At 34.9% G+C, this 17593-nt stretch overlaps 1 protein-coding gene across 1 annotated transcript; it reads right to left on the reverse strand.

The window, feature by feature from the left end:
* Window positions 1-14139: 14139 nt before the first annotated feature.
* LOC110805358 (inosine-5'-monophosphate dehydrogenase 2) lies at window positions 14140-17392 on the reverse strand. Its single transcript, XM_022010945.2, has 5 exons — window positions 17233-17392; window positions 15775-16790; window positions 15069-15248; window positions 14636-14893; window positions 14140-14463 (listed from the first exon to the last, which is right to left on the reverse strand). Exons 2-5 carry the CDS (start codon window positions 16786-16788, stop codon window positions 14392-14394), a joined length of 1524 nt encoding a protein of 507 aa, XP_021866637.2. The 5' UTR covers window positions 16789-16790; window positions 17233-17392; the 3' UTR covers window positions 14140-14391.
* Between the last annotated feature and the right edge of the window lie 201 nt (window positions 17393-17593).

Genomic DNA, 17593 nt, shown 5'->3' on the forward strand with positions numbered 1-17593 from the left:
TTTACTAAGTTTTCCTTGGCTTCTGGTTTGGAAGCTAATTTGCACAAAAGTGAAGTTTATTTGGCAGGTGTTTCTGATCATGTTGCTTCCAGTATTGTTAGCTCAATTGGGGTTCCTAAGGGTTCGTTCCCTTTCAGATACTTGGGTGTCCCTCTTACAACTAGGAAGCTCTCCTTCACAGACTGCAAGCCTCTCATTGATAGAACTGTTGCTAGAATCAAGAGCTGGACTTCTAAGTTCCTTTCCTATGCAGGTAGGCTGCAACTGGTGAAATCTGTACTTTTTGGTATACAGCTCTACTGGTGTCAGATTTTTGTTATGCCTAAAAAGGTAATGAAGGAGATTCAGAGAATTTGTAGATGTTTCTTGTGGACTGGTGCTGATGCAGATTCTAGGAAAGCTTCTATCTCTTGGGAGCAATTGTGTTTCCCTAAGAGTTGTGGAGGGTGGAATCTTAAAGATCTAACTGTGTGGAATAAAGCAGCAGTTTTGAAACACTGTTGGGCTTTAGCTTTGAAGCAGGATAGGCTTTGGGTGAGGTGGATTCATGCTTATTACATTCAGCATAGAGACTTCTGGACTATGCCAATTCCTAATGGTTTAACTTGGTCATTAAGGAAAATTTGGCATAATAGAGAAGTATTTCTGCAGGCAAATGGAGTGGATCAGTTTGTGCAAGCTGGTAAATTCAGAATTCAGAAAATGTACAAGTTTCTTCATCCAGTTGGAGCCCAGGTGAGATGGAAGAGATTGATTTGTAATAGCCATGCTAGTCCAAAGAGCACCTTCATTGTGTGGCTAGCAGTGCAGAACAGACTTGCTACAAAAGACAGATTGATAAGATGGCAGCTGAATATTGATGGTATTTGTGGTCTGTGTCAGGTGGAAAATGAAAACTTGGAGCACCTTTTCTTCTCTTGCTCATATTCTCAGGAGATTTGGAAGCAGGTTCTGCTTTCTGTAGGTGTGAATAGAACTGTGTTGCCTTGGCATGAGGAAGTTCAGATTGCAGTGAAGAAAAGCAGAAGCACACAGAAGCAAGCTTGCAAGTATAGTATAGCTTTCATTGAGTCTGTTTATTGTATTTGGTTGCAAAGAAATGCTAAGGTCTTTAGGGATCATGTTGATCCAGTTAAGACTGTTGTTAGCAACATAATGTTTAATGTTGACACTACAACAAAAGGGTACATATTTAGACGGAATAATTGTGACGGTGTGACAAAGGGTCGCAGGAGTTTTGTCAGCGCGTATATGAATTTGCAAATTGCGACACTCTAAGCAGTCGAAATATATTTCGACGTTCTAAACCGTCGTTATTAGCAAAAAAAAAAATACGTGGAACCCACGTGTTTGTAAACCCACAAAACCACTTACACATTCAGGCTAAAAAAATCCCGCTTATTCTCCTAAAATTTTCGTTGAATCGCGCTTTACCCTCACTCCATCTCCCACGTTTCCCTCAACCTCCTCACCGACCTACCTCCAAAACCTAACCTCCCTCTTCAGATTTCCCGATGAATCCGTCTTCACCCCTCCTCACCTTCAGCACCATTAACGAATTCCTTGGATTTCGTCTTCAACCTGTACGTTAACACAATCAAATCTCTCAATTCTCTCAGTTCATCCCACTTTTATCTCACTCCTTATTCTATGTATTCATGGAAAATCCCAATTCAATTCACAATTCGCCCAACAAATTCAAGTTAAATTCGCTTCTTCCACTGGTTTTTTTTATCGGAGAGCATCCTCTGATTTTTTATTTGCTGCTTCCTTGGCGCATCGGACAAATTCGCTCCAGTATCTCGATCTTTCAGGTTAGTTTTTTTTATAACCTTTGTTGCAGAAATGAGGCTTTGCATAGTAAATTTTATGTTTTTTCTTGATTGCAGAACGATTTAAGTTAATCCTGGGGTGGGAGGTTGCTTTTGATTCCATCTCATATAATAAACATGTCTTATTATAAATTTTGGGGCTCGTTTTAAGAATAAGATCAATAGTTCTCCCTTTATTTTGTTATTGCGAGGAACCCTAATTTCAATAGATATTTGAGGTTCAACATTATGAAAGAAATTGTTCTTGATGTTTTGCTGATTTTCGTGGATATCTTGGAAAGGATATTTAATCCAACATATGGGATTGGTGGATTTGTTGATGAATTTGGATAGCACTGTGTTTTTGTTCTTGTTGGCGAGTTTGATTTATGGGTCTTATTCTAGTGCTCTTGGTCAAGTTCCCAGGTTGCTAGTTGTTGCTGAGAGCCTAAGAGGCAAGTCCTTTAAAATTAAAAACCTACTTAATTTTTTTCACTAAGATTATTATTGTTGTGTTGTTATACATGCTACTCCTAGTTACAAAATTGTATCAAAGTGTTGTATGCTTTTGGAATTATTGAGCTGAGGGTAGTTTTGCTCTATCTTGATGTTCTGATATAAATAACTGAGCTGAGACTCTGAGAGTAGTAAAGTTGGAATTTGGGAATTTCCCTTAAGTTGAATTGTTGGTTGATCATATGAATTATGCATTTATGTTTTGCTTGAATTTTGACAGTAAAAAACAGAGACCGAGTTATGACCCTAGTGTTTCATACATGGTTATCATAGGGAGCTAGATTAGAGGCTGATTGCTTGTATACACTGCATTGGCTGCATATGCACAGAAAAAATGTTAGTACTTGCAGTAGCTTTTATGTAGTGGGGATTGCAGCAGTTGCTAGCATACAACATGCTAGTGAGGGCCGATTCTATCAGATTTTGCAAGCGTGTGGTTGTGTCTTGTTATGAGTGTGTTTTTATGAGACAGAAAAATGCTTTGATTTGACCTATCCATTTGATTACTTCAATTCCGAGAAAGTAGCTATGTTCTCCTGTGTCTTTCATATAAAACTGAGCTGAGATAAGAGATCTAGCATTATCTATGGCCCTTTGACAATTTCCTGCCAAGATTAGATCATCCACATACACTAGAACAGCTACAAACTTTCCATCTTTGTTCCTTGCGAATAATGAATAATCAGTCTTTGATTGTTCATATCCAAAAAAAATTAATGCAGAGAGGACAATTTAGTAAATCAATGCCTTGGTGCTTTCTTTAAGCCATAAAATGACTTCATCAATTTGAGTACTTTACCCGGAGATTGAGTACGTTTCCCGCTTCACGTATTATGATGCCCTGGTCATTCATAGCATTCAGTGGTGGCCGACAATTCAATCTGGCCGGCTGTACAGTTTTGGGAAGGAGAGCGTCTATTTGTTTTTGTTAATTTGTTGAAACTGCTGGGTTGTTTGATGCATGTTATGCTGGTGATGTTGAATTGCTAATACTTGTTGCTCTGTATATTGATCTTCTGATCTGCTGCGTCTTTGATCTAATTTTATGTTTGGTTCTGTTCTGCCTAATCTGCTGTCAGTATGTTGTTCTGTGTGTTTTATGCTGTTTTTGCCTTTGTTGACTTAGGTTTCACTGAAGTTTTTTTGTTGCATTTTGTTTTTGGTGATTAGGTTGTTTGTGTTTACAACATAGAATGTTAGTGAGGAAGTGATGCCTTTTATAGCTTCAGTTTTTGTGAGATAAAGTTGTTGTACTACCCTTGTTTTCTTACCATAAACAAAGGCTTCTGAAATCTGGCTGGCTGTAAAGTTTTGGGAAGGAGAGCGTCTTCTTAGTTTCTCTATTTTTCTACTAGAAAAAAATGGTATACTGCTTATTTGTTATCTCTTTTTGTAGTTTCGGTTGCCGATAGTCTATTCTTGGGACGGTAGTTGGAGCAACTGACCAACTTCTCCTTCCCTGTTGCTACTCCAGGTATTATCATTCCTTTTCAAAAAAATTGGATTTTTATGTTGTATTTCTCTTGATTACCTTTGTACTTTCTGAGACCGATAGTCTGTTGTTGGCACGTTTGTTCGGGCAACTGGCAAACGTCTCCTTCCTTGATGTTGCTATTCTCATATTACAACAGATCTGTTGTTTTTATGTTGCTTTAATTTCTAATTTTATGATATAATAGCTTCAATTTGCCTTTTGTGTCATTATGTGAATGCCTTATTACTTAAGTCAAATCATTGTTCTTCTCTAAGAAGGGGGTTGGTTCTGACTTCTGCTTATCCGTTTATTTGGTTAATTACTTAAGCCAAATCGTTGTTCTTCTCTAAGAAGGGGGTTGGTTCTGACTTCTTCTTATGCCTTATTGCTTTAATTTCTAATTTTCTGTTTATTTGGTTCCACCCTATCCATTTCTGCTATTAGTAATTTACCTTATCCGTTTCTGCTATTAGTAATTTACCTTTCAGAACATCTGAATCCAGTTTCTATTAAAGTCCCCATCACATCTTTTGCCAATTTATTCACGTGCTAGGGCTACTCTGCTATCTTGTCTATATTCTGAGCTTGCCTCTGGTTCTGCTTTCTGTTAGGCTCCTCGATCAAACTCGAGTAATTTTTTTTTCCTGAGCATTTATATGGTATATTGTCTGTCAGCAAGGTTACACTTACAAATTGTGCTTTCACACAGAATTAAGGAATTGACATGCCTTTGGATAGATGACTGTAATTAGATCAGTACGCCCTTTAGCCAACACCCTGTGAGTGTGCAGTCTCATGTTCTTATTTTTTCGATAGTTCTATGTCTTGATTTTGCTGTTTTCTGATTGCGTTTCTGTCTTAATTTAAAAAGGATGGGGGTGCTATTCTATTACACTTCACTTGTTGCTATGCCATGCGATTATGTTTGCACTTGCTTAGCAGTGGTAATTCTACTTTTCTCATGCACTAAGTGAACTTTTTTACTATAATGACTATCTGGTTTGCCCACCCGCTCTATTTGATCCAGTGGCTGCTGTTATGTGTTGTTATTGTTCTTAGTTTGGTTTGATTTAAAGAAAAGAATTCAGTGAGCTTAGTCTGTAATTTTCTTAGTGATTAGAAGTTCAAGATCAGAGTAGGTGAACAGGAACAGACTGTTCTTACATTTACCTGATGAATAGAATCATAGATAAGAAATCACAAATTATATTTTCTTGTTTGCCCCTTAATTATGCGGTAGCAAAGTACAAGGTCATATTCACAACGGTGGTGCTACAAGCTTTGCTAATCAGAGAGCTGATTTTGATTGTTTTTCAATCTTATTTGGTTTGTTACATTTCAGTTGCTACAGGTGCTAAGGAGATAAGAACATAAAAACACGAATATTGTGGCATAAGTGATCTCGTGGCACATGTGATCTGTTAGTTTAAATTAACCAAGCATGTCTACTAACTTATTACAGAGTAGTAATAAGTTAGTAGATATGTTTGGAAGTAATCAAAGAGTCCTAGGGCCAATTTATTGCAGCAAACAAGAAAGACGGCACCTGAGTTTAAGTTAAAAGGATACCAGATCTGTCACATATCATAACCCTTTAAAAAGCAAGAAAGCCTTCCTAACATTTCCTTAACAATAGTAGAATGACAATAGAACCCTTGCATTACACTTGAATTAAATAATTTTCCCTCTAGCCTATCTCCCTTGGTCGGTTTCACTTTTGCTCTTTGGCCCTTTCACGGCTCTTCATTTTCTTTCCCCAGTGAAGTTCCTAGAGGTAGTCTACATCGTTGTCCACCAGCGACAAAAAAAACCCATACCCACCAAAAACAAAAAAAAATTGGAAAGGTGGCCCACACTTAAATAAAAGTGTACAAGTGTTGCTAACTTGTTATATACTGTCATTGGTGATATAAGTATTGTCATTGTTATATATATACTGTCATTGTTGTATTAAAATACTGTCACAATCACCCAAAAAAAGGAAATTATGTATACAAGTGTAATGAAATAGAAAAACTAAAGGGACAACTTAAATTAATGGATAAAAGTGTTGCATATTAAATAAATGGATAAAAGTATGTATACAAGTGTTATATAAGTATTATAATGGTTTACATAAATACTGTCATTGTTGTATTAAAATACTGTCATTGTTGTATCAATTACTGTCATATTGCCGATATTTAATAATTTGTTTGACTTTTCAACTCATATAGCGAAAATACAATTTTGCCCTGGGTATGGGGTCTTTTTGTCGCTGGTGGACAGCGATGTAGCCTGCCTCGAAGTTCCTACACTCCCTCTCTCTCCTCTACCTTCCTCTCCCAAATATCTCTCTTACTCCAATTAATATATTCGTTGCTGTACAGATTCTTCTGCCGAAATGCCGAGTATGTCTCTCACTATCTTGCAGGCCTTCCGATCGACGAAACTCTGATTGAATTCTACTCCGATGTTCTTCCTCACACTATACATTGACACTTGTTATGGCGATTCTTCGATCAATTCCGGATATATCAGTGGCGAATGTTCAAATTCTGAAGGTAAATTTCAAAATTCGTAACCAATTTTGCACTCTTTCTCGTCCATCTTGTGTGTGCGGGTGAATTCTAGGGTTTTAGTGTTACTTTTTTTTTGGTTTATCTCGGATTGAGTAGATCACAATTAGGCTAACAGGCGCGAGATTAATGATTTGAATTTGGAAGTTGTTTCAATTTTCTAGAATTTTTGTAATCTGTTTAGTAAATTTTAGGGTTTCAACATTTCTTGAGGATATCATAGAATACTAAGGTGTTAATTTCTGTTCTATGGTACAACTTTAACCAGATAATAAAACGTTTTGATTTTGTATTTCAAATTAATCATGGGGTTTCAACTGATTTTTAGCCAATTACTGATTTAGTTAATACTTTTTGTTCCTAATTAGTGATTTCTTTGCATGACCGTTCATTAGATCCAAGTGGAAGTGTGTTGTGACTTGTTGATTGGGGTACGTAGACGAGAGAATCAGGAAGGAATTATTCCAGATGCCGATTTAAGGTATTTTCAGCTAAAATTATGTCTTTGCAAGTTACATATATCTTCATCTTCTGCTATTTTTTTTCTCCATGATCCCTTGCTTCCTTTGATTTGGGAACTAAGTACTTAAACAGAGACTACTGATTTAATCTTAAGATGGACGATCGATGAATTCTGATCAATCGTGTTGGTTGTCTCTAGAATAGGCTTTGACGACTCTCACTTTGCTTTTGACTCAGCAAAATAGCAAATGAAATTGCTTCAAATTATTCTTTATTCATTTTGATTTGATTGACTCTTGCATCTGACAAATTTTTGTTTTTCGAAAGTTGTTTTAATGCAGTACGTACTTGTTGCTGAATAAGAGGCTTGATCAAATTTGTTTTTTTTACTCCGCATAAAGTTATCCGGAGGATGTGTTACCTCTAGCCCTTCAGGTACTAAACACAATCTAATGTTCTCCTATAGGACCCTATGGACTCTTGAGATTTTTCAATGCTGCTGTGAAAACATCCATTTTGAATTATTCCTGCATTTATTTTTTAAGAATGATTGTAGTAAGCGCATTTCCCTTGACCATTGTAGTAAGCATGTTGTGGCCATTTTGTAGTAATAACAAAGTAGCCCCTGGTCTCTTACTGTTTTGTGAGCTCATTATGCTAACTTGATTAATATTTTGATACATGCCCGAGATGACAAGTCACAATATGCAAGGCATTTGTTGTCTACTACGGATTTCATTTAGAAATAGGGAAAAACATCAGCTAAGTAGCAGTAGTAGTCATTGGGTGAATAAATATGGCATTCGTTAATTCTCTTTGTTTCTTGAGGGTACTACTATTCAATTTGATAGATAACTCGTCCGCGTATCACTTTTGTTCCAAATAGTTGTGAATCTATGATATTGTTTGTCTTTCTCTTACTTGGATTGTTTCGGTTAGATGTAAAACGGTTTCTCAAAGTCCATGTTTTATTTGTGTAGGGGAATTTTGAACCTTGGTCTTCTTTCATCATTTGATTTATCTGATTTTTAGGGGACAAAGGCCAAACTAAAAGACTGGCAACATTAAGAAATACTGTTGAGGTTCTGCTTCAATAGCTTGGGAAACACCTGCAGCCCAATCTGGCCGATCATTTGTAATGAAGTTTCTTTATGGATAAATTTGTTACTTTTGGTGCTCTGAAAAGTCAAAGCTACTTGGTAGTGACTTGCTTTTGAAGGTATTTTGATTATAAGAAGTCGGTCATTTGTAACTCTTTTATTTTTTAATTTTTCTGGGTCTTTTTAGGGTTTACATAGGTGTAAATGTGCATGCCTTTATTTTCAGGGGTTTTTTTTGCTTTTAGTATCCCGAGTATTTGAAACTTGATTTCCCTAATGATTAATTTTAGTGGGTTTATTTTTGGACTTTGCAGGTTTTCCTTAAGGAATGGTGGCTTTCGAAACCTGAAGGTGTATATCTCTCCTCCTAGTGTGTATTTAATTGTTTACTGTATTCATTAACAGTTTGATGCTTGTTCATTATAACTATTTCTAGCTTATGTGGACTCATCTTAGCTGTTTCGTGCATAGAAACCAATCTCTCCCCTCCAGCATACTAATCGGTCCTAGATTCTAGCTTAAGGGTGCGACCAGATTCAGAATTGAGAAGATCCCTGATATTCTTGTTATAGATTTCTAGTCCAGAAATCCTGCTAGTGAATTCTCTTTCCGGGGTCTGTAATCATGGGACAAGCGATTAGTTTGACATATCAACTATAGGTATATGTATATATTCTCTAGCTGCGAATCTGCGATACCTAACTTTTTTTTTTTTGTATATATATATATATATATAGGGTCAACCTCCAATGAGAAGTTTCTTAAAATGAGAAGAATGAGAAGGAGTATAGACTGTACAAATTAAATTGATCCAATGGCGGATATTTCACGGAGTCGTGAGTCGTAAACTGACCGAAATTAAATCTCATTTGAAACAAATCCCATCTCTTCTTTCTCTCTCCACAATCTTCCACCTCCTCTTTCTCTCTCCACCATTTCTCATCCTGAAAAGTTCTACAATTACCAGCTTTTTCTCTTACAACTTCTTCACCGGCAATCTTCTATTTCTTCAATTTATTAAAAATCCATTATTTGAAAATTCCCAACTTAGTTTTCAATTGGTATTTTAAGTAAAGATATTGACTAATACCGATGAAGGTTTCCCCCTTATAACAATACTCTGTACCTTTATTTCATGATGTTTTCGATTAAATTACTGTACTGTTGATTAGAAGAAATATTGGGTTTTTTTCTGGGATTTTTTGCGAAAGTTGAGTGTGTGGCAGTGAAAGGCCAAGTACCTGATAAGACATGATTTAATAAGAAGGGTTTTAGCCAAAATTAACTTATTGGAATTAAAGGTGACTTCACAAGAAACACTGAAACAGTATATTTTTTTAATTTGCTCATTTTATTCAAATGAGCACAAACAATTTGCTCATTTTATCCAAATGAGCAAAATTAATTTGTTCATTTTATCCAAATGAGCAAAATTAATTTGCTCATTTTAACAAATGAGCAAAAATAATTTGCTCATTTGATGGTGACTTCACAAGAAACACTGAAACAATATTTTTTTAATTTGCTCATTTTATTCAAATGAGCACAAACAATTTGCTCATTTTATCCAAATGAGCAAAATTAATTTGTTCATTTTATCCAAATGAGCAAAATTGATTTGCTCATTTTAACAAATGAGCAAAAATAATTTACTCATTTTATCAAATGAGCAAAAAAAAAAATCAAATGAGAAAATTTCCAAAAATTAATTAGCAAATTCTGTAAATTACCATTACTTGTCGAAAATTATGTGTTCAATTGAATGGTGATTGTCGATTGAATTAATAGTATCTCCAATTTAATTATCCATACACAAAACTACACCTTTTTTGGTTTGCAGTGGTAGTGTAATTGATGATTGGGCTGATGAGAGGAGAGAGAAAAATGGGGATATTAGCTTCCATTGTTGAAAGCTTGAGGAGGAGAGAGAAAACACAACTCAATTATGGAAGTTTGGAAGTTGACCAGTTAGGCGAGATTACGATGGTGGTGACTGGTGGTGCGGCGATAGGTTGGGCGGAAATACGGTGGTGATGGGGCGGCGGCGGGTTGGGCGGAATCACGATGGTGACGGTGCGGTGGCACGTTGTACGATGGAGCGACCGGAAGGGAGAATGAAGAGGGTAAGGGTTTTGCTTCCATGGTAATTGGTTGAATGCATGAGGAGAGATACAATGGAGCTCAAATAAAGGAGTATGACTGTTGAGAGGAAGAAGACCGAAGGAAGTAAAATAAAAGAAAACATAAAGTATAAAACTCATCGTTAATCTCGACGGTTGATTTAAAGGGCTAAGATTCCTTCTCATTCTTCCTATTATAAGGTGCTTTCTCATTTGAGTGTAAATCTATATATATATATATATATATATATATATATATATATATATATATATATATATATATATATATATATATATATATATATTTGACATATATTTGACATATTAAATTTTCTTTGCAGATTATTGATGATTCAAGTGGTAATGGTATATGTAGATCAAGACCAACAAGTTATCTTGAAGCTAAGCTAGCATAGCAATAGGTTTACTTGGTAATTAGTTTGTACGTAGTCAGGAAGTAGTTTTTATTAAATTTTGGACTTTCTTGTAGAAAAAATGATGTTAGGAAGTTGTTTTTGTTTTAACATATTCCTTTTATTTCAGTTAACTAGACTCTGAAAACTAATTTAATGTATGGATGATTTATATCGTTATCGTTATAATCAAAGCACGACGTTACGGTGTTTTATGATAATGTAGTAGAGTATTTGATTACTACCATCTATGGTCAATATATATTTTATAAATAATTTGTGATTTTAGATTAATTGATTATATATATATATATATATATATATATATATATATATATATATATATATATATATATATATATATATATATATATATATATATATATATATATATATATATATATATATATATGTGCGCAAATTGTGACGCTCTAAAGGGTCTAAATTATTTTGGAGGGAATGAGGAGAACTCGCACGAAAGTGAACATATAGGGACTCTAATAAGAGTCCATATATTTCGGGTGTCTAAAGCGTCTCTATATGGTTTATAGTGGCGGAGAAATGTGTCTATAAGTGTGCAAATAGTGACGCTTTTTGCTGTCTAAATATTGCGACTATCTATAGAGTCCCTATATCCCAAATAGTGGCGGCGAAATTCATCGATATTTTGCAAATTGTGACGCTCTAAAGCGTCGGTAAATAGCGGCAATGAAAATAGCGACCCCCTCCCAAAGCGTCGCTATGTGAAATAGCGACATTCTATACCGTCGCAATTTGTCCCAAAAAGCGTCACAATGTGCCGCGTTTTTTTGTAGTGTGAGTGTAGATGTCAGTAGTAGCCTCTGTGCTCTTTAGCTAGCTTGTGTTGGTTAGCTTGGTGTTTGGTTGTGTCTGTTGGACAGTTGGTGTTTTCAGAGTTTGTTAACACTCTGATTACTTGGTAAATAAAGCTCATTATTATTTGCCAAAAAAAAACATGTACCAGGAACATCAATATCTTTTAATAAATCTTAAAAAACTGATCTCAATCCTCGAAAAATATCACGCTCTCCAGAGATTCTCTTGCTTCGAAAACTAACCAAATTGAACTAGTATTTTTTCTTAATTCACTCATTTTCAACAAACAAGAAACATTCAGAAGGAATTTTAGAGAGAGAATAAGGAGAAAATGTTTTTTTACTCTATCACTCACCATCTAACTCTTTCTCTTTCAAAAAATCTCTCTTATGTTGAGAGAATATAAATCATCTTCTCTTTCTCTCTCTAAAATGTATTTATAAAATGACTAATGGTTATGACTCATAAGTACAATTATTATATATATAGTTGTTGAAAAATAGAAAATGAACAAATAGGAAGTAGAATCAAATAATTGAAGAACAAAGAAGGAGAAAGGAAAAATTGTTAAAGAGTGCATAATGAGAACTGTGCACGTGTTTTTATTTTGTTATTTTAACAGAGTATTATAAAAAGAACAAATGAAAAGACTAAAAGAACAAATATAGAGACTAAAAGGAACAAGTCAAGTACTTTGTCCCACAATAACATATGATTCGGAATCATCATTTTCATCATTCTGTTATGAATTATCAAGCACATTATTCTTAATATCTGAAAAAAATAATAGGTTAACATGTATAAAAACAAGAAAAAGAACGCAATCAAAGAAACAAAGGATAAATAAAAAGTAACAAGAAAAATAACACAATAAAATAAAAAGAACAAGTTATGAAACGCAAATAAAATTGAAAATAATAAAAAAGAAGAACACAGTAAAATAAAAGAACAAATTATGAAACGCAAATGGTCTATTTTTCTACTATAATGAAACTGTTCTTTTAATACGAGCATAATGAAACTGTTCTTTTAATACGAACATATGTTCCTTTAATAGGTAAAAATGTTCTTTTCTGGGAAAAAAATCGTAATTACGTAATCAAAATCTTCAAAATCAACGATTTCAACAAAATCAGCGTGTTATTACATAATTTGATTCATTAAAATCATCAAATTCATCAAAACACGATTATTACACAATCAAAATCATCAACATAGTCAAAATCATCAAAAACACAATTATTACAAAATCAAAATCATCAAAACATACCATTTATTATTACAAAATTGAAAAATTACCTCCCAAAATCAGATTACCAGCTGCAGAATTCAGGTTTGAAGAAGAAAAATCAATTTAATTTGATGTTGAAGCAGAAAAATCAACGAATTTTTGGGGATTTTCATTACTTTCTCTCTCTAAAACCCATTTAAGAAAACCTAGTTCACAATTTCTCTCTCCTCTTCATAGTTTGAATTCAAAATATAAAACCCAGAAGAATATATATCGCAAAAATAACAACGAATCAAATAAAAACGCGATAAACATAGCTGAAAAGAACAGAGCCTTTAATGTTCTTTTGTTTAGGGGAATTGTTCTTTTGTTCAAGGGCATTGTTCTTTTTTCTGGGAATTTAATAAAAACGCTCGTTTTATGTTTAATGTTGGTCGTTTTGATCCCGGTGCACCTAGAGCTACGTGCACACGCCTGTACCATCCAATTTGCGCTAACCCCTAACTATGAACTTCGGGCAATTCATGCCAAAAAGTTTATTCCTGCAAGAAACACTGAATTTATCTAAACTGATTGGATAAGTCAAAATAGTATGATTTTATCTATAATAACCCCATAGAGACATACAAGCGATCTATAACGACAAAGAAATCTACCATTACCCATCATTTAACCTTTTTTACTATTAAGTTATCAATTTATTTGTTAGCGACAAAAAAAATCATCTTGTAATCAAAAGGCATTCGAAATCATGGTATGTAGCGCCTGCTCTAATCCACAAATCTACAAGCCCCACCGCACGCTCCACACCCGCATTAGGTATGTTTCATGGAGTATCCGTATCCATATCCGTATCCTCTTTAAATAGAAACTTCTCATCTTCAAATATTCCGTTCCGGGTTAAGATGTGAAACTACGTTTCTCTCTTTAATAATAAGAACATCGTAATCCACGAATTAATGTGTTAAGTGCAATAGATGCCAATACGTCATAATTGGAGAGTTAAGGTAAGGTCAAGGTAAAAAAAAAAAAAAAAGGTAAATTTTTTTTTTTTAAAATAAAAATTATTTTCAATTTGATTGGTTAAACTAGTGTATGGTCCGAACGATGTCCCGTTGTTACATTGAATAGTTGAAATTTAGATTACACAGACGCATTACGTATTTATCATGCCAAATATTTTTTCAATTACATCATCTTATAATTTGTATAATTTGTTTTCTAGTGGAATTAAGTGATTCAAATTAAAGAACACTAAATTAGATATACGCAACTATGCATGTCATTTTTATAGTTGATGCTTATGAGACTTACGACATCATATTTCTTTATAGTTGTCCCAATTCATTATTATTTTTTTCCAAAATAGTCCATCGAAAATTAAATGTCACTTAAAATTTAAGTTGTTTTAGAATTCATGTTAATATTTATTTGGAAATTAATGTGAAGAGATAAACCACAATTGTTGGTTGGTTAAGATGGTAATGAGAGTTACCATATACACATGAGGTCTTGTATTCCAACCTCATTGTATTGATTTTTAGTTGTACTTGACATGATATAACACTTGGTGTGTGGATGATGTGGCGTAAAGGGAGAGTACTGCATGGCACAAAGTTGTAAGAATAATGGTGCATTTACTTGATCAAATTAAGTAATTAACCCCCAAAGTCCTAAGTATGAACTTGTGGACCGCGTATGGGAAAAAGTACGTTATTCAAGAGCTTATGTTGTAAGGGACATTATTTTCCATAAGCTGAATGGATACGCAAATAATAGTCTGAATCATCTTTAATAAAAACATACAACTTGATGACTATGTCAAAAACATACTCGGCTGCATTCCATAAGCATCTATCAGCATGCATCTTAAAATGCCTTCTTCTCATATGACACCAGGCCATGGACTCCGCCTTCAACTTGCGCTGCACCAGTTCGAGCCTACGAAGAGAACATGTCATACACATCACATCTCATGAGGATAATGGAGCACAACTCAACCTCTTCAAAAGTTTTACAGTAGTGATATAAGTCGTGTAAATCGATCAAGTAAGAAGAATATAAAGATTACACATAATTGAAATAGTAAAGCAATAAAGTTATAAAGCCATACCTCCAATCTTAATACTTCTGATCTCAGTAGATCATGGGCAGACTGAAGTGACGAGGTACCAAGATCCTGGAACCCTTGTTTAACTGCATGCATTGCGTAAGGCACAAACTTTAGAATAGAACCTTTGTCTGCAACAGCTCCAACAACACCTTGCGCTATTTTAAGCTTAGATTTGTCCCCAAGATATCGTTGATCACTTCCTTTTGTCATTGCTTCTAGAGAACCCATGCCTCTATATTTCTTAAGACGACGACCATCCTACCACAAAATATCATCTCAAATTAAATCAGTACTATTAATTAGATTGCATGGGTATTACTAGAGGGAAAGCTGCACTCCAACTACAATCATAGTAAATTCACTGACAAAACATGAAATGCCTGATGAAAAAAAGAAATCAATTTCAGAATATTAAAGTAGCAGCAGGATATACCAGAACTACATAAGCACCAGGAGCCTCAGTGCTACCAGCCAGATAGCTGCCCATCATGACAGTAGATGCTCCAAGAACCAGGGCCTTAACGATGTGTCCCGAGTTTGAAATGCCCCCATCAGCAATGACAGGGACACCACTTTGTGAAGCAATAGATGAAACTTTGTACACAGCAGTAGCCTGAGCATCCAAGAGAGGTTTTATAAATGATACAGTATGCTAAATATCAAAAGTACAAAATCTTAATAGTCAAGACGCAAAATCGTGTAAGCACTTCTAAATCCGAAAAAGAATAACTTTAACAAAAAGATAAACCATGTAGTATTATTATTAGACAACAGAGTGTTGACCAAATAATGACTGTCTCCTGAGTTTAATCTTCCTTTCTACCTCGAACAAATAGAGCTTATAGAAGCAAGTAACAACAGCATCAACTTTCCAATTGTCTTCCCTCACATAAATCATCAAATGATAACTACCACTAAAGATGTGATGAGGAGAATAACAACGATATAAGTAAATATAACTTGAAGAAATCAATGGACATTAACATTATTTTGAAGGATATCTGAGCTGCTAGCTATAACTTTTTCTTGTACACTTTTGACATTTCAGGTAAATAAAAAATTCACTAAAAAAATATACTACGTAGTAAACTTCATCTTCAACCAATAAAGACAATCACAAAAAAGGATTGAAGAATTACCTGTCCTCTGCCCACAGCACAGACCTCCTGAGTGGTACAAATTGACCCAGATCCCATGCCAACTCTCAATCCATCAACTCCGGCTTGAATCAAGTTTTGAGCTTGATATTTAGTCACCACATTCCCTCCAATGACATCCAACTCTGGGTATGTCTTCTTTATATACTTAATCATATCCAGCTGATAAATAGAATTCCCTTGAGAACTATCCAACACCACTGCATCAACCCCACCCTTAACCAAATATTCCAATCTCTCCTTATCCGATTCTCTAGTCCCTATTGAAGCTCCTACCAAGAAATCCCCATTAGGCGCTAACGACGGCAAACCTCTCTTTGGATATTCTTGAATCCTCTCTATATCCTCCGATGTCATCAAATCAACAACTTCACCATCACTCTCTCTGACAGTTTTCACCAATTTAACCCCTTTCTCTCCCAAAAACCCAGCAATTTGGTCCAAATCATAACTACTTGGCACAGAATAATCCAATTTCATCATATAATCACAAACCCTTCCATCCTTGTTCTTCAAGTTTACCCAATGAGACTTCAGCACATACCCCAAAACCCTCGATTTCCTTGTCCCCGTCTCAGTAACCAAAATCACACTCGCGTAACCAAAATCACACTCCGATTCAATCACATCCGAGGGGGATTTAATCTCAAAATCCGAAACAAAAGGGATGCGACGGGACTTGGCAGACTCGAGGAGAGCAAATTGCTCAGAGGGGGTGTTGTTAGAGTGTAAGATACCAATCCCACCAAGGGACGCCATAGCTACCGCCATGTAAGACTCGGTGACAGTGTCCATAGGGGAGGAGACACAAGGGATAGACAGGGAAATGTTTTTTGTAAGCTTAGTATGAAGCTGAACCGAATCGGTTGCGAAATCAATGTAATGAGGGAGAAAGATAACATCATCATATGTATATGAGTACCCCTGATTAAAAAGCCTCTCAGCTGAGAAACCATCTTCAATTATTAGGTTTCTGGATGCTCCTGCTCCTGCCATTGCTTCAAAATTGGATTAAGGGTTTAGGGTTTAAGGGAGTAAACAATCAACAAGAATTACAACTAACAATATGAAGAAAAAGCACAAAAAATTGAGAATTACACCTCAATTTAACTCTTTTATCAGACTTTTGAGTAAATTTATGGTTTCAAACCTAAATCAACAGAAACCCAAATGGGAAACAAACACCCACTTTACAATTAGTGAAAGTTAATAATCCTATCAATTAAAATTATCACTAAATTAGCAGAACCTGGGAATAACAAAAGCATTAACAGTATTTTCTTTGTAACTTTTGCAGTTTCATCTGTATTATTTGGTTATCCAATTACGACTATCAGGCTTGCTGATTGTGAAAGGAAGACATTTAAAAGTTAAAAGAAAATCCAAATTAATTGAAAAGATGAAGTAATAGAAGAAGATGATGATATAGAATGAACGTACACAAATTAGTATCCGAAGTTTGATGAAGTCTCCGCCGGTTTCAGTGGTAGTTTCCGGCGACCGGTGTTTACTGTTGTCAGGGATAACTGTCTACGCTTTGTTCCTTCTCCGGTTTTTCAGTCCAATGAGTGACCAATGTTTCATGTGAGTCTTTTCATTTAAAAAAGTTCACTTATTTTTTCGAGCCATTTCCGTCAATATTGCACAAAGATAAGTTAATTCCCAAAATACGTTACTTTTCTTGTTAATTCCCACCATATCATCCACGTCAGACAGAGTAAGAGAAAACTGATTTTTTTTTTTTTCCGGTTCACCACTAAACCGCTATCTGAGATAGCGGTTTGGTTAAGAACAAAACCGT

Source organism: Spinacia oleracea, chromosome 4 (genome assembly GCF_020520425.1).
Source record: "Spinacia oleracea cultivar Varoflay chromosome 4, BTI_SOV_V1, whole genome shotgun sequence".
NCBI lineage: Eukaryota > Viridiplantae > Streptophyta > Magnoliopsida > Caryophyllales > Amaranthaceae > Spinacia > Spinacia oleracea.

Bases quoted from the DNA above. Each gene is read 5' to 3' on its own strand.
- LOC110805358 (XM_022010945.2), bottom strand. From the start codon at position 16,788: ATGGCAGGAGCAGGAGCATCCAGAAACCTAATAATTGAAGATGGTTTC. The intron at 14,894-15,068 runs GTATATCCTGCT...ATTTTGTGGTAG, and splicing joins CTGGTGCTTATGTAGTTCTG to GATGGTCGTCGTCTTAAGAA. The intron at 14,464-14,635 runs GTATGGCTTTAT...TTCTCTTCGTAG, and splicing joins CAGAAGTATTAAGATTGGAG to GCTCGAACTGGTGCAGCGCA.